The following is a 15,546-nucleotide window of genomic DNA, read 5'->3' as shown; positions in this document are numbered from 1 at the left end:
GACTTCATAGTGTAGTGAAACTTTGACTCTGAAAAGAGAGAGAAGATATAGACAATCAGAAATTGGAAGAATGCAATCTGACTCTAACAATAATAATGAATCTACAATTATGAAGAAGAGGGTCAATAAAGACAGACTGAATAGCTGTGATATATTGCTGACCAATCTTTGCTTTTTCCTTTTTTTAAGTTTTTACATTAATTCCAGTTAGATAACATACAGCGTTATATTAGTTACAGGTGAACAATATAGTGATTCAGCAATTCCATAGATCACCTGGTGCTTGCTCATTGTAACAGGTGCACTTCTTAATCCCCATCATCTATTTAAAACATCCCCCCACCCACATCCCCTTTGGCAATCTTCAATTTGTTTTCTATAATTAAGAGTCTCTTTCTCAGTTTCTCTCTCTCTCTCTTTTTCCTTTTGTTCATTTGTTTTGCTTTCTAAATTCCACATATGAATGCACTCATAGATATTTTTTTCTTTCTCTGGCTGACTTATTTTGCTTACCATTATACTCTCTTACTCCATCCATGTGATTGCCAATGGCAAGATTTCATTCTTTTCCATGGCTGAATAATACTGCATTGAATATATATATTTTTATATATGCATGCCACTTCTTTATCCATTCATCAACCCATCCATCGATCCATTGATCTTGGGCTGCTTCCATATCTTGGCTACTGTAAATAATGCTGTTATAAACATAAGGGTGCATGTATCCCTTCAGAGTTTTTGTGTTCTTTGGGTAAATATCTAGTGGTGTGATTGTTGGATCATAGGGTATTCTATATTTAACTTTCTGAGGAATATCCATGTTGTTTTCCATGTGGCTGCACCAGTTTACCTTCCCACCAACAGTGCTAAAGGGTTCCTTTTTCCCCATATCCTTACCAACACCTGTTGTTTCTTGTATTTTTGATTTTAGACATTCTGAGAGATGTGAGGTGGTACAGCATTGTAGTTTAGATTTGCATTTCCCTGATGGTAAGTGTTGATGAGGAACTTTTCATATATCTGTTGGCCATCTGTATGTTTTCTCTGCAGAAATGTTCATGTATTCTACCCATTTTTTAATTTGATTATTTGGTTTTGCAGTGTTGAGTTTTATAAATTCTTTATATATTTTGGTTAGTAACTCTTTGTCAGATATGTCATTTGCAAATATCTCCTCCTATTCTATTGGTTGCTTTTTAGTTTTGTTGATTGTTTCTTTCACTGTACAGAAACTTTTTATTTTGATGTACTCCCAATACTTTATTTTTGCTTTCATTTTCCTTGCCTCAGAAAACAAGTTGCTATGGCTGATGTCAGAGAAGTTAATGCCTATGCTCTCTTCTAGGATTTTTATGGTTTCAGGTCTCACATTTAAGTTCTTTCATTTTGGATTTATTTTTGCATTCAGTGTAAGAAAATGGTACTGCTGATCAATCTCAATAGGAAATACCAGGCAAAAGAAATATAAATGTAATTATCATCTATTTTCCCAGTTCTGAAGGAAAACTGTCTATTCTTCCTTTAGGCAGTAAGCTCCATTAGGATAAGGATCATTTTTGTCATCTAATATATATCCCCTACTTACCAAAAACCTAAGAATTAGTACATGTTTAATAATTGTGTATTGAAAGAAAGAAGAAAAGAAGAGAGATGATAAGCTTTTTCGTGGTTTGGGTTAATGAGTTTTTCACTCACGAGCCCTCAAATCCTAATTTAGGTTGTTACAGAGTAAATACTGAATATGTTGAAGAAAAACAAATGTGCAAGTGGTTCATAGTGAAAGGATTTCTTGTGATACTAATTGGGAAAGCATTTGTCTTGCAAGATTTGGAGTTGGGTGTGCTTGTAATATAAATCTTTTCCATTAACATCAGAGCCAGCATTCTTAATAGAATGATATGGAACATTAAAACAATTATCCATTTTCCATTATCAGATACTTTCTTCTACTCCACCCACATACCAGTAAAATGCCTTTGTATTACTAATCTGGGTATTACTAAAGATTACTGAAGATCACCACAACATTCTCAAAACCTTTTGAGATATTATTTTGTAGAAGATCCTAAACACATCTAATAATACTATTTTTAAGTAAGGGACTAGAGAAAATACAGACTAAACTATATTATTGAATAAACTGTATAAGCTTTATCAATCAAACTATATATTAAACTATTTTTTAAATGATTAAAATGGATGTAAACAATCCTATAATGAATCACCAATAGTCTTAAATTCAACTGGATTTCTTAAAAACAAACAGAACTCAAGTGTTCTTTTCATTGTTTCTCAAAGTGTATATAGATATTTGTAACCGGAATCCAAAATTAAGTAGGGTAAATACTGAACCATTTCAATAGTCAAAGAATCATTCTGAAGTAAACACTGCCACTTGTACAGAATGGTCTGTTTCCCAGGGAGGGAACTTGTTTGAGGCTGTGTGTTTTGGGTGGCAAAAAGGTGGTTACCTAGCAACAACCCCTCCTTCCAAGTCTCCACTGCTAGAATGGTATTGTTCACGTCAGCAAATTGATTACTTGTTTGCTGAATTGAAAGAGAACAATGTAATAATGTGGTAGGGTATAAATCTCAAACGTAAGAAACTTACAGGTTTTTCCTCTGTGTTTGATCATCTTCCCACTCCTTATCTGGTGCTGGTAGAAGCTTGTTTGAAGAGATTGGATAACAAAGAATATGCTGTTCATCAAATGACAATGAGAGAAACAACTGATGTTTTAATTAATAACATTTATTTCTGTTTTCTTTTAAAACAAGCAGTGAAACAGTTACTATATTCACAATAGTATTAGCTCTGGGCAAGAGGTAATTTTATCACAATGTGTCCTTAGAAATGAGACAGCCCAGGGTGGGATGGAGTTCTGTAGTAACAGAGTTTAAATAGTCTAGACAGGTTTTAGATGACAGCATTTTGCCACCTGAAGGTAAAATTAATGAAATACTAATTTATATAAAACATACAAATAAGGTACTTATGTTTACAACAAATGAGTTTAACCATATGGTAGCAATAACTTAGCCAGAAAATACACACTCTGGTAAACCTCACACCATATATTTTGTTTACCTATCATATATGCATAACAAATAAATGCCACTTTCATCTAATGAATGTCTATTCCTAGGAACAATCCCACTAGGTTCATGCATAACTGAGGAAGCAAGTAATGTGAATGAAGTGAAAAGATAAGGATACAAAATATAGGGTCTGCCAATGGAAAAAAAAATCAATGCAGTAAATTAACTTATGTGCTTTCATAGCATGACAATATAAGATTTTTAAAAGTCTGTTAGAAGAATGTTAAAATGCCAAGTATGTGGGAGCAAGTAGAAAGGGAAAGAAAAGGACTTCGGTTTATAAAATTTTCCATGATGCAAAAGACTGAAGCTAATTTTTCCCCAGACACAGTCCTAACGCTCAGAGCAACTGTTTGCCAATGTGGAGGAAACTGTCACTTGTACAGTAGCTTTCTGAGAGCCACCCAGTACCCCCTCCTCCCCCATCCCAACACATACCTAATGCCATTTGCTCACTGAGCTCCAGAGCAAGGGAATTCTTTGCGGAGCAATAATTGATAGTTGGAGTTACAACCTGAGTTCTCTCCTTTGGAAAATTGCTAAATATTTGTTTTAAAAGGCACACTCTTCAGATTAAAATTAATCAGATTTTGGCACCAGATATTCTCCAGTTCCTCAACCCCAGAAATATCATCAGTTCAGAAAAACAACATATTTGAAAAATATATATTCCTTTGAAAATAACCAATAATTATTAATTTCATTCATTTTCAATTTTGGTCTGATTCTTGTAACTCTTTTGCACAATCCTATTAGAAGTCAGGTCTTTTAACCAGAAACGTCATTCCAGGAGCAGTCTCATTATATGCAAAAGTCATAACTGAAAGTGAGTCTGAATATAGAAGGGATTATTCCCATCTGTTCCTAAGTACTTTAACTGGTCAAATGTCAGATATTAAAGGGAGGAGAGCTGATAGACAGATGGAGCAACAGCATTAGCAAAATGTCTAGATTATTTATTAGAAAATAAGTGATTATAGTGGGAAAACTGTTGTCTTATTTCAAATGGATCAATGTGCAATGGATTCTTTTCTAACATAGGTATAAAGTATCAAAGAAAAAATTAGAAAGGGAGAAACATATTCCTGCATGTCACAATGTTCATTTGATGCAGAAATTTCTCTCTTCTCATTCTTACCCTAAATCACCTCTGTAAATTTCATTATTCTGATAACTCACAGACACGCTTTTACTGATCTTGATGATCAGAAGATCTTCTATTAGAAACTGACGGGAATGAGTTTGGGGGCTCATTTCCATGTGCCTCTGAGCCCCCACAGAGTAGCAGAGCTAATCTCCAGTAGTCCAACAGTTAAAATAATTGATGAGAATGTGTTGAATCCTCAGGAGAGAAGGGAGGAAGAAAGAAGGAGAGGAGAGGCTTGGAGGGCGGAGGGGAGGAGGGCAGGTGCTGATTTCAACCCTGTAGCGTCAGGATTGCGTCAATTCGGGTTTCAGCCACGTCTAGTGTCTCAGAGACGAGCTTCTCAGAAGAGCCAAAACAGGAACAGGGGTGGTAAATCACTGTGCGAGAGCAAGTGGACCTCCCTCTTTGCCTCCTCCCGTTCCAGGCGCAGGTCCCCTGAGCTCGCGCTGTTGTTTTCAGCACTCAGGAAAGCCAGCGCTTCAGATCCAGGCAAGTGAATCAAGCCAGGGAGTTTTCCGTTCAGCACCTCGGACAGAGCACGCAGCAAAAAATGGCTCCGATCACTACCAGCCGGGAAGAATTTGGTAAGCAAGTTACTCAACTTATAACTGTGGTTGTTTCTTGAATACTCCAGAGTGGGCTGTGATGTTGGTGTTGTTCTTGTTGTTTTTTCAGGGGATGCTGGATATAGATTTCCTAGGTAGTTAATCTGAAAGAGAATGAGAACTGGAAAGGGGCAGTCGTGGCTTAATTCTGTTGTTTCTCCCTTCCTTGCTATCTTTCTCCTCAAAATTGCCTTCTGCTGAGGAGATTTTACATCCAAGAAGTTCCTAAACGTTCATGTAGCTCTGTAAATCGCAGCATGCGCTAAGTAAAGGAAAGGGAGTCTGTTGTGTGTTTTTGGTTTCATGAATTCTGTAGGTGATTTTTATTTGTAGGTAAATCTGTTTTTAACTTACCAGAACAAGCCAATGTTTCTGGGATTACATAAGGGTTTGATCTCAGTATAAAACAACTTGAATGTTGGGGGTTTGGGGTGTATATTTCATTTTGCAGTGTACCATAAGGTTGTTTTTCTCTGCTATGTTTTTCTTGTATCCTTGAAATATGTTGCTAGTGGAAGACAGAGAATCCTCTGATGCTAGGGTTAAAGTGGTATTTGAAATGAACGGACTTGGTTCATTGCATTTCGCAGGTGAGGTAACCAAAGCCCAGAGATGTGAGAGAAGTATGGCATGTCAAACAGTTAACTAAAAGCTACTGGAAAGTAAAATTAGGAATCCGGTTTTCCAATTCAATTTCCCTCTTCCTATACCAAATTTTTGGCACCATTGCTCTCCTTCTCTCAGTAAATAAAATCAGATGTACTTCAAATTAAAAAGTCATATTTTTAGGTCCCATTATATTTCAAAGACAGGAGATGAAGTTTTACTTACTTTACAAGTATTCAAAAAAATCTGGAAATTTTATAGAAGTTTGTGAATAAGGAATGATATTTATGAATAAATCACAATTGTTATTAAACTGAGGGAATGACTGAGGTCTTTACTCTCAGAAGCTTAAGACCTTATCAGTGGAGAATACAGAGGGAGTACGTGCGTCTTTCCATGATACATTGAATATTTTGCCTTATGACATAAGTATTGAATAGAGACAATCTGTGACATTATATTCAGAAATGAGTTTCCTTTACAGCCTTTCATTTGGGTGATTGAGTTTATATTGTTGTGATGTTTATTCCTGATTTCTGATTTGAAAATAAGAAATTTTCTAATACTGAGGCATTTTCAGAGATAGGGCTAGGGAAAAATATGTTCTAGCTTGGGCCATTGGTCTATTTAGGGGGAAAAAAAAAGGATCATTTTTCTATTGCATTTATTGTTTTCCTAGCAATGACTTTGGTTTTGCTTCTTGGCCTTGGATTATTGGAGAGTCCAGGAGTGGATTTTTCCCCCCCACAGAGACTTGAATAGGAGGAAAAACCAAAAAGCTGATACTAAGTTTAACTGATTATCTTTAGCTCTCGCCTCATTCTTTTTCTGTAGTATTTACTGCTTTTTCTACTTGGGGAATTCAAAGGTTTATTTTTCATCTTTACATGATCAGTTCCTTAATCTAATTAAACTATGGAATATTTTTACTGTTGTTTTTTAATCTTATATATGTCTGCTCTTATTTGTCATTACTGATTCTTATATTCTTTGAGTTCAGTTTTGAAATTATGAAGTAGATATGCAAAAGATTTGGGGGGATGGGGAATGGGAGTAACAAAAGATTGTTCTTTCAGGGGTTATTCCAACAAGCCTTAACCCTTTCTTGACTGGGACCTTTAACTTTACTATTCACTATTTGGGATAAAAATGCACAAGAATGAAACTAAATCCAGATAATACTACATTAGTTATATTCACTATGATTAAATTAAACATTGACTCAATTGCTGCTCTGTGTCCGATATAACAATACTGCTTTTACTTAAACAGTGTTACTAATCATTAGTTGGAGGAATATGCTTACATATGGGGCATGATAAGCTTCATGCATAATCAGTGCTACCTAATGTCAGTAATTTAATGTGCCCTCATTAAGGTAAGAATGCCAAGTTCAATTTTATTACCATTTGCCATGTGGAAAAATGTTAGAAAAAAATCAGTTATGGATAAAATTGAACTCTAAATTATCTATATTCACTCTTAATACATGCTAAAGAATGATGATTCATTTGTAGCCATTGTTTTATTTTTATCCCACTTAGGGATTTGTACTTCAGATAATTCAGTGTTTGAGAAATTTTGGTCTGTATACCAGGAGTTTGCAGTGATAGAAGTTATATAATAACAATACCCTGCTGTTCATCTTTTTTTGTTCTTTTTTCCTTAATGTATGTAATATTTCTCTTACCAGTGTTCCATAATTGAAATGGAAATTATTGATGAGTTTGTGATAATAGCAGATAATGTTCCTTCATTTCTTCAAATTCCTGGAACCGCTAGCCCTTAGATGTTTCCTTATTGAATCTGGGATAAATAACAAACTAATAAGAATACAAAATTTCTCAGTATTTAAAGAATGTGCATTTAGAGTTTCATGGTCAGTAAAAACTGATGCTTCTGGGAAGCTTCAAAATGTCAAGAAAGTATAATGAAATTAGTACTGATTTATCATGCTACAGTTAACTCACATTATCTGAGAAAACAAAGGTAGGTCAGGGTCATTCAGCATCCCTCATCCCTGACCTAAGCCTGGTCACCTTTTTATTTTATTTGAAAAAAAAAAAAAAACCCTACTGAAATGAAGAAGTTTCTATCATAGTGTATTTCTTTTCTGTATGTCACGCAGTATATGTGTTTATTCCTGAAGGTGATATGAAATGTGTACATAACTCATACCCAGAACAGTCAGAAAGTAATCCAATCTGTGCAACCTACAGCAATTGCCAGCTCCAGCATGCTTTTCAAATAGGCTCATATCTCCAACTCTACTCCTTTAATGTATTTTATTGGTCATTTGATTTTTCAGATGAAATCCCCACAGTGGTGGGGATCTTCAGTGCATTTGGCTTGGTCTTCACAGTCTCTCTCTTTGCTTGGATCTGCTGTCAGAGAAAATCCTCTAAGTCTAACAAGACTCCTCCATATAAGTTTGTGCACGTACTAAAAGGAGTTGATATTTATCCTGAAAATCTAAGTAGCAAGAAGAAGTTTGGAGCAGATGACAAAAATGAAGTAAAGAATAAACCAGCTGTGCCAAAGAATTCATTACATCTTGACCTTGAGAAGAGAGATCTCAATGGCAATTTTCCCAAAACAAACCTCAAAGCTAGTAGCCCTTCTGATCTGGAGAATGTGACCCCAAAGCTCTTTTCAGAAGGGGAGAAAGAGGCTGTTTCCCCTGATAGCTTAAAGTCCAGCACTTCCATTACTTCAGAAGAGAAACAGGAGAAGCTGGGAACCCTCTTCTTCTCCTTAGAGTACAACTTTGAGAAGAAAGCATTTGTGGTGAATATCAAGGAAGCCCGTGGCTTGCCAGCCATGGATGAGCAGTCAATGACCTCTGACCCATATATCAAAATGACGATCCTCCCAGAGAAGAAGCATAAAGTGAAAACCAGAGTTCTGAGAAAGACCTTGGACCCAGCTTTTGATGAGACCTTTACGTTCTATGGGATCCTGTACACCCAGATCCAAGAGTTGGCCTTGCACTTCACAATCTTGAGTTTTGACAGGTTTTCAAGAGATGATATCATTGGAGAAGTCCTTATTCCTCTTGCAGGAATTGAATTATCTGATGGAAAAATGTTAATGAACAGAGAGATTATCAAGAGAAATGTTAGGGTAATTCACTTTTAGTGCTTAAAGTATTTAGAAACAATCTCTTATGTAGCTTTTGTGTATCTAGGGGATTTTCACTAAACTATAAGTTTTATACATATCATCTTTGCCATGTTTAATTATTATTAATCATAATCAAATGGGGAACAAGGGACTAGAGTAGATGAAAGAAAATTTAATCCACAACTGAAATGCTTAAAGTATTTTAATTATATAAAATAAATAGGCATCCATTATGGGTATTTAAATAGCACTTATATAAATATTTCTGTTAATGTTTATCATAAGTATTTTGACTAGGACTTCCACTTAACCTAAAATGCAGGTAAATATTTCTTATTCATAAACAAGTTAACAACAATGTTTTAACATCAGCATAATTGAATTTGAAATTGAAATTGAAAATTAAATCAGTTTATCCTGAGGATTTGGAAGTTGTATTGACTTTGTTATTTAAATATAGTTTTATATATTTATATATATTGTTATTTAAATATAGTTGTATTTAAATGACAAAATGACATATTGTTATTTAAATATAGTTGTATTGGAAGTTGGAATGGCTTTTCAAAGATGAGCCATCACATCATTTGAATTATAAATGTTCATCACTATTTTGTATGACAAGAAGTGAGTTACTCTGCCTTTGTAGTTATATGGCTGTAGTAGTTCTGAAACTATTAGACAATGATAAGATACCAAATTTAATCCCATTTCCCCCTTTAAAAACAGAACTCAGTTGATTTAAACTGTAGTACTTCAGAGTAATTTGTTTCTGTAAGGCATGATTTTATAGAATACCATAAAGATCACCTTTGTTTCTTTGTTGAAATTATGAACAGTCAAGGTTCAGAAAATTAAGTAGCTTGTTTGAGACACCAAGGTGTTTAGTGGCAGAGTAGGAATAAAGATCTATTCCCTACTCTGATTCTTCTTGAACTACTTATTCATATAATGACCCCATGTCAGTTTTTGTATATAGATTGAAGTTCTAGGAGCTCTGGCCCGCCATCATTCTTAGTTATAATCTAGCTCTGAGTTTACATATTTGTTAATATCAGGTAATACTTGTAATTTGAGTTCTTGGTCTTCTTAACAAATGTCTTTAAAGTACAAATAAAATCTAAGTAGCATACAAAGAAGTATCTTATGATACCCTCCAAAAACAAAGTATTAAAAAATTGGGTCAATTCCTTCAAATACTTAATTCATTTCTTGGATTTGAAAGAGGACTTTGAGTGGGGGCTAGGGACAGAGAATTTTAACTCCATCAGTCCTCTGGGACAGGAGATGGTAGCAGTTAGAATAAATGTCAGTTGCTCTGAATTTAAATTCCACTAATGTCAGTGTTTTTTAAAAAATCAAAATCAAATCAAACTTATCATGAGTCATTTGCCCTACATAGATCCATTAAAATGATTAGACATTTATTAATAACTTCAAAAAGAAATCATTTAGTTAAAAAGTAAAAACAGATAAACAAACAACAACAACAATACCTCAGTATAGGCTGTATTCTCAATATCCTTTTAAAGATTTCTAGTAATGGGTGTGGTTAACTCATTACAAATTTTAATATCCGGTAGTACCGAAAACCACCACAAGATGGCAGACAATTGTTTTTAGAAGGTGATCGTATGGAACAAAACCTTGTGATTGCTGTTGAATTCTTTAGCATATTAAAATAAAAAGAAGTAGGAAAACTATATTTAAATAACAATATTGTATTGTTTTAAAATATTTTTAAGTATGAATTTCAAAACAAGAAAAATAATAAAAATATTTATACCACATCTCTCTTTGTTTAGAAGTCTTCAGGACGTGGTGAGTTACTGATCTCTCTCTGCTATCAGTCCACGACAAATACTCTGACTGTGGTTGTTTTAAAAGCTCGACACCTGCCTAAATCTGATGTGTCTGGACTTTCAGGTAAGAATGCTTCTGAAAAATTCAGCCTCAGTGTATAAGTAATACATTGGGCAAAATAGGTAGCAACTTACATGACTTTGATTTACCTTTTACCCACAAGCGCAAGTGATCTGATTGTTTTTCTGTTTCTCATTTAATGAAATAACAATGTAAGCCAGTGCCATTAGCGAGAAAAAGAAAACTATCTAGTCTAAGTTTTAAGCCATTGCTAATACATGGTAGATATCTGACTGTATGGGTTTGAAGCAGAAAACAGTAATAAATGCTGAGGTAAGAGATCATAGCCAAAAATTTCTCAATGGTTTGGGAGAAGAGTTCTTAATTTTAGTATTTTTAGTGAGCCTGCCTCACCAAACACTTATGCTTCTGTTGTTTTTATTATTTTTCCTATAATTCTTTAAGGATCTGCTTTAAACATTAGCTTTTAGTTTTGTGACTAATTGAAAAAAATTCCTTGTTGTATCACACAGTGAAAAGAATACTTGACCTATGGAGTAAAATCATCTGAGTTCAAATTCTAACCCTTCCATTTTAGTATATAATCTTGACTGTCTTTCATAATCTCTGTACAAAGTAGTTGTAATAATGCTTACCTTGAGGGGGATTGTGAAGACTAGAAAGATATACCTCATTAAATAACTTCTATTTCTGTTATTATTACTACTATGGTTTATTAATGGCAGTTGAAGACATGATCTTAAAGTTTTGGATTAGGACACTCAAATGAACTCACATGCTTCAACCAGAAAGAGACAAAAATAATATAATTAAATATATGATAAGTAGCATGATCCTAAAATCCATACATTAAGGGTGACACAGGGAAGGTGAGCATTGGAAAACAGGAAGCAAACCCAGCTGGGGATTAAAGAAACACAAAATTTAAAGCACTAAAGGACATTGCCATTGTGAATTCTAAATGCCCGTACAACAGAAAAGTAGAGAGGTAGAGAGACTCTACCAAAGTCATACAATTCAATCAGGTTAGGTCTTGTCTAATGCTTTTTTCTTCTATCTTATTTTCTGGACTGAGTTATACATAATCAGAATGAGCCATTAGAAGTTTTTGTTGTTGTTGTTGTTGTTTTAATTATCTCTTCTTCTTGCCATTAAACTCCCTTTCCCATCCTATGGTTTAGAACAGTTTTCTCTTCACATTGCATATTCTTGTTTTCATTTTGTTGGCAATAGGTCAAGCTTGATCCATATTTTCACTTTGCTCTGACACCTTTTCATTCCAATCTCATTTTATTGGCATGCATCAATCTCTAAGGGCACCATTACGTTGAGATCAACTCTCCAGCCAGGTTCTGCCAGGATAATGTCTGTCATTTACCATTGCAGATCCCTACGTGAAAGTGAACCTGTACCATGCCAAAAAGAGAATCTCAAAAAAGAAGACTCATGTGAAGAAATGCACCCCCAATGCGGTGTTCAATGAACTGTTTGTCTTTGATATTCCTTGTGAGGGTCTTGAAGAGATAAGTGTTGAATTTCTGGTTTTGGATTCTGAAAGGGGGTCCAGAAATGAGGTGATAGGGCGGTTGGTCCTGGGTGCAGCTGCAGAAGGCACCGGTGGAGAGCACTGGAAAGAGATCTGTGACTATCCCAGGAGACAAATTGCTAAGTGGCATATGCTCTGTGATGGGTAGTGTCCTAGCCATGATAAGTTGGAACTTAATGATTTTTACTAAGAAAGGAGCAATTTTCTTTCCTTTTTTCTCCTGATTCGTGATTACTAGCTTGTGACAGCAAGCTGCTCCTTTGTTGTTGTTGTTGTTGTTTGAAATGGATTGAATTAGCAGACCAGAAAGTAACTGTAAATGTGTATCATGATATTTTCCCCAATATTAGAGAAGTTGGATAAATTTTCATGAGCTACTCAGTCTCTTCTGCAGGTTACCAGAGTAGCTGAGCATTTTATGAATCCTGCAGTGCAATCCCAAGCTATAGATGTGGTTTAGAAGGTGATGATCTTGTGGGAACATGTCACGGGAGAGCGATGTGATTTTTAGGATTTGCAAATGAAGAGCATGTTTTCTCTTATGAAAATTCATCCATTTTTCTTCAGATGGGGAAATCAGTTTTTATTTAAATCCAAAGATATTAAAGAAATGTTCTCTAGTTTGTTTTTATTCATTATGTCATGTGCAAATGGTTGTCTTGCATATAAAAGTATATGGTCATTTCTCTTTGTAATTATTTGATACAACTTATTATACCAGGAGTATCTTGGTTTTGTTTCAAAAGGACAGTGAACAAGCTGAGAAATCATTTTATTAAAGGGCTGAGTTGAGAACACTGTGGCTGAAATATTATTTTTCTCCCTCCTAAGGTTATATGTGAGTCAGATTGTTAGAAAATATGATCTCACATAAGAACTGCGGCCTTGAATTATTCACTGCCCTTCACAAACATCAGTGTAGTTGAAGAAAGCCCTGATTACCTTTGTGAAATTGTGGAATTAGTTAGTGGGTAAAGAAATAAACTTCAGCTAGAAATCCAGTTAGAAATGCAGCTTTCTGAAAAGAAATATGTACGGTACATAAGTGTGCATTCGAGGCCATCCCTCGTCTGCAGAAAGGACATGACTAAGTCTTCTAGCAGCTTGTCCTCCCCCAGAAAGGACCAAGCTACTATTTGGAAAGACACAGACAGACTTGAAGTTTTAACCACTGCCAGATAGAAAGCATCACTTAAACCAAGAAACTAAGTAATGCCTGAAAAATAGCTATACAGCAAAGCCTAATATAATTTACACGTTTTCACACAAAATCTATTTAGGCTGTCAAATTAGCACAACAAAGTATGTTTCACTATCTTTCCTAGGCTAATTTGTCTTGAGCTGTTGTCTGTGGAGCAGTTTATAGACTTGTGTCTTTTGTGGTTTGCCAGTGCCAGGGCTCTGAAATTGTGAAAACCTGCTGGAGAAAAGCAGCACCCTGGGATTACTTGAAAGGACAAATGTCACCATATTTGTGTTTTTAGAGCCTATGAGTGAAACTGGACACAGTTGAATTATTAAATATGCAAGTTAGAGATAAAGTCTACTGAAAAACTTACATTTTGAGTCAGGTTTTGTGTCAGTACCTTAGCTGTTTTTGAGAATGTGTTTGATATCTCAGTGTTTGTAAATTCTATGACAATGCATTTTCACAACAACATACATGCTTTTTATGACTATGCCTAATGTAAAGAAAATGTTTTACATTCTGTATGTACAAAGATCGAAGTCTGCCTCTTTTTGTGCTTTAAGATGACTTTGGGATTAAAAAAAAAAAAAGAGTATTCCCTAATCATTGTCTTTAATCCAACAGAAGGTCACCTCACAGCATTTCCATAAAAGCAACACAAAATGAATCGTAGTCAGTGTGTGCTTTGGGGAGGTCAGATGGCCTTTTTATTGTATGTATATTTGTTATCATGGACCATGGAGTAGAATCTATTTTGGAGTTCTGAAAAGTTGTGAGGAGTCAACTCGAAGTATCCTTCACAGCAGCCAGAAGGTAATGGTGGTACCAAGTAAAGTATGGTTGTTGGAGGGTGATTTTTCTTTTTTCTAATTGGAACAGCAAAACCAACAATGAATACTTTCAAAATTACAATGAAGAATTTGTAAATAGTTTTTAGTTTTTAAAATTTAAAGTGTTTTTGAGTGTGAAAAGTTGAGTAAAACTCTTTGTAACTGCTTTTAAGAAAAGAAAGAAGGAAAACTAGAAAGGAATTGAAACAGGCAAGGACATCTGCGATCCCATCATCTTCTGAAAATTAAACTGTTTTATAATGTATTACAATATCAGTGTGAATATCTTGAATTCTGTTGCAAATCCTGCACTGTATGAAACATGTAAATTAACTGTTTGTCTGATTAGCCAATCCAACCACCCTCATGGGGAGGTCTCTGTGTTTGAAGAACCATGTAACTCAGTAACTGACTTGTTCTGATGTTGTGACTCAATAGAAGTGATTTGGAAGGAAGCATGGTGTATGAGATGGTGTCTGTTCTTTTGTGCCAGCTCTGTATGATGTTTGTAAGACCATGTTTGTAAGACATGAATAAATTGCTGCTTTTGCCCAACCCATTTCAACTCAAACTTTTTGCCAATAGACTCTGTATTAAGAATTCTATTATTTCTTCCTAAGCTTCAAGTTTCTTGAATGCATCTCCCGGCGCAGAATAGGGATCACTAGGGATTCAGCACCAAGGTCTTCCATATATTTTATTTTATTTTGCTTAATCCTCATAACAATCATCAGGGAAAATTATGATTATCCCTGTGTTACAGAAGCAAGAGGACTTGAGGAGCTTAGGCAGTTGACTCAAGAGCATATGGATAGTGAATAAAAGGATTTCTTGGCTGACTCTGCTCTTCCCTCCCTGCCAAACCACTCTCCTGGAGAAGTCCTCGTCAATGAATCAGCTAGACCCTTAAAGGAGATAATGTCCAAATTCTGTGACTTACCTGTTCTTCTTTTCTTAAAATATTTTATTTAGTTATTTATTTGGGAGATAGAGAGAACATGAGTTGGGGGGAAGGGCAGAGGGACAGGGACACGCACAACTCCCTGCTGAGTGGGGCTTGATCCCAGGACCCTAAGATCATGACCTGAGCCAAAGTCGGATGCTTAACCAGCTGAGCCACCCAGGTACCCTCAGACTTTTCCTTTCTACAGTATATTCACTTTTTCGTATTTTATTTGCTTTTTCACTATTTTCTAGCACCATTCTTTATTCTTCTTTTTTTTCTCTCTTTGGCTATCTTACTTCTCATTTTAGTCTCTTTCATTACTTATTTTATATTACTGCCTTTTATTTTCTTTTTAATATTCCCCATGTCCTTACACCAGATAGATACGGTTAGAAAACTGATGTGGAAATGGAAGTCTTATTTCTTCTTAGAAAGGGGGAGGAAAAACTCTCAGGACATCTTCAGCATTCCCATCAAACACCAGCTAAGGTAAATGGGAATTATGGGACTCACCACTGGAGGATCAGCCACTGTTTATAACATCAGTTTGTATCAACAGGTGAATGGA

At 35.2% G+C, this 15,546-nt stretch overlaps 1 protein-coding gene across 2 annotated transcripts; it reads left to right on the top strand.

Annotated features, from left to right (window-relative positions):
• The first annotated feature begins 4,484 nt into the window (after positions 1 to 4,484).
• On the top strand, positions 4,485 to 14,591 carry SYT4 (synaptotagmin 4). 2 transcript variants are annotated; one of them, XM_004752233.3, is made up of 4 exons: positions 4,485 to 4,833; positions 7,769 to 8,583; positions 10,392 to 10,509; positions 11,854 to 14,591. In XM_004752233.3, the coding sequence occupies exons 1-4, from the start codon at positions 4,800 to 4,802 to the stop codon at positions 12,159 to 12,161; spliced, it is 1,275 nt and encodes a 424-aa protein (XP_004752290.1). In that variant the 5' UTR covers positions 4,485 to 4,799; the 3' UTR covers positions 12,162 to 14,591. The 2 variants fall into 2 exon arrangements, with proteins under 2 accessions (XP_004752290.1, XP_004752289.1); XM_004752232.3 differs by having other exon boundaries at positions 4,488 to 4,833; positions 10,389 to 10,509.
• The last annotated feature ends 955 nt before the right edge of the window (positions 14,592 to 15,546 follow it).

The sequence above is a fragment of the Mustela putorius genome, unplaced genomic scaffold, assembly GCF_011764305.1.
Source record: "Mustela putorius furo isolate JIRA1106 unplaced genomic scaffold, ASM1176430v1.1 tig00003858_pilon_pilon_pilon, whole genome shotgun sequence".
Taxonomy (NCBI): domain Eukaryota; kingdom Metazoa; phylum Chordata; class Mammalia; order Carnivora; family Mustelidae; genus Mustela; species Mustela putorius.
Note: the sequence above shows the minus strand (reverse complement) of the source record. Positions and strands in the feature narration are given on the sequence as shown.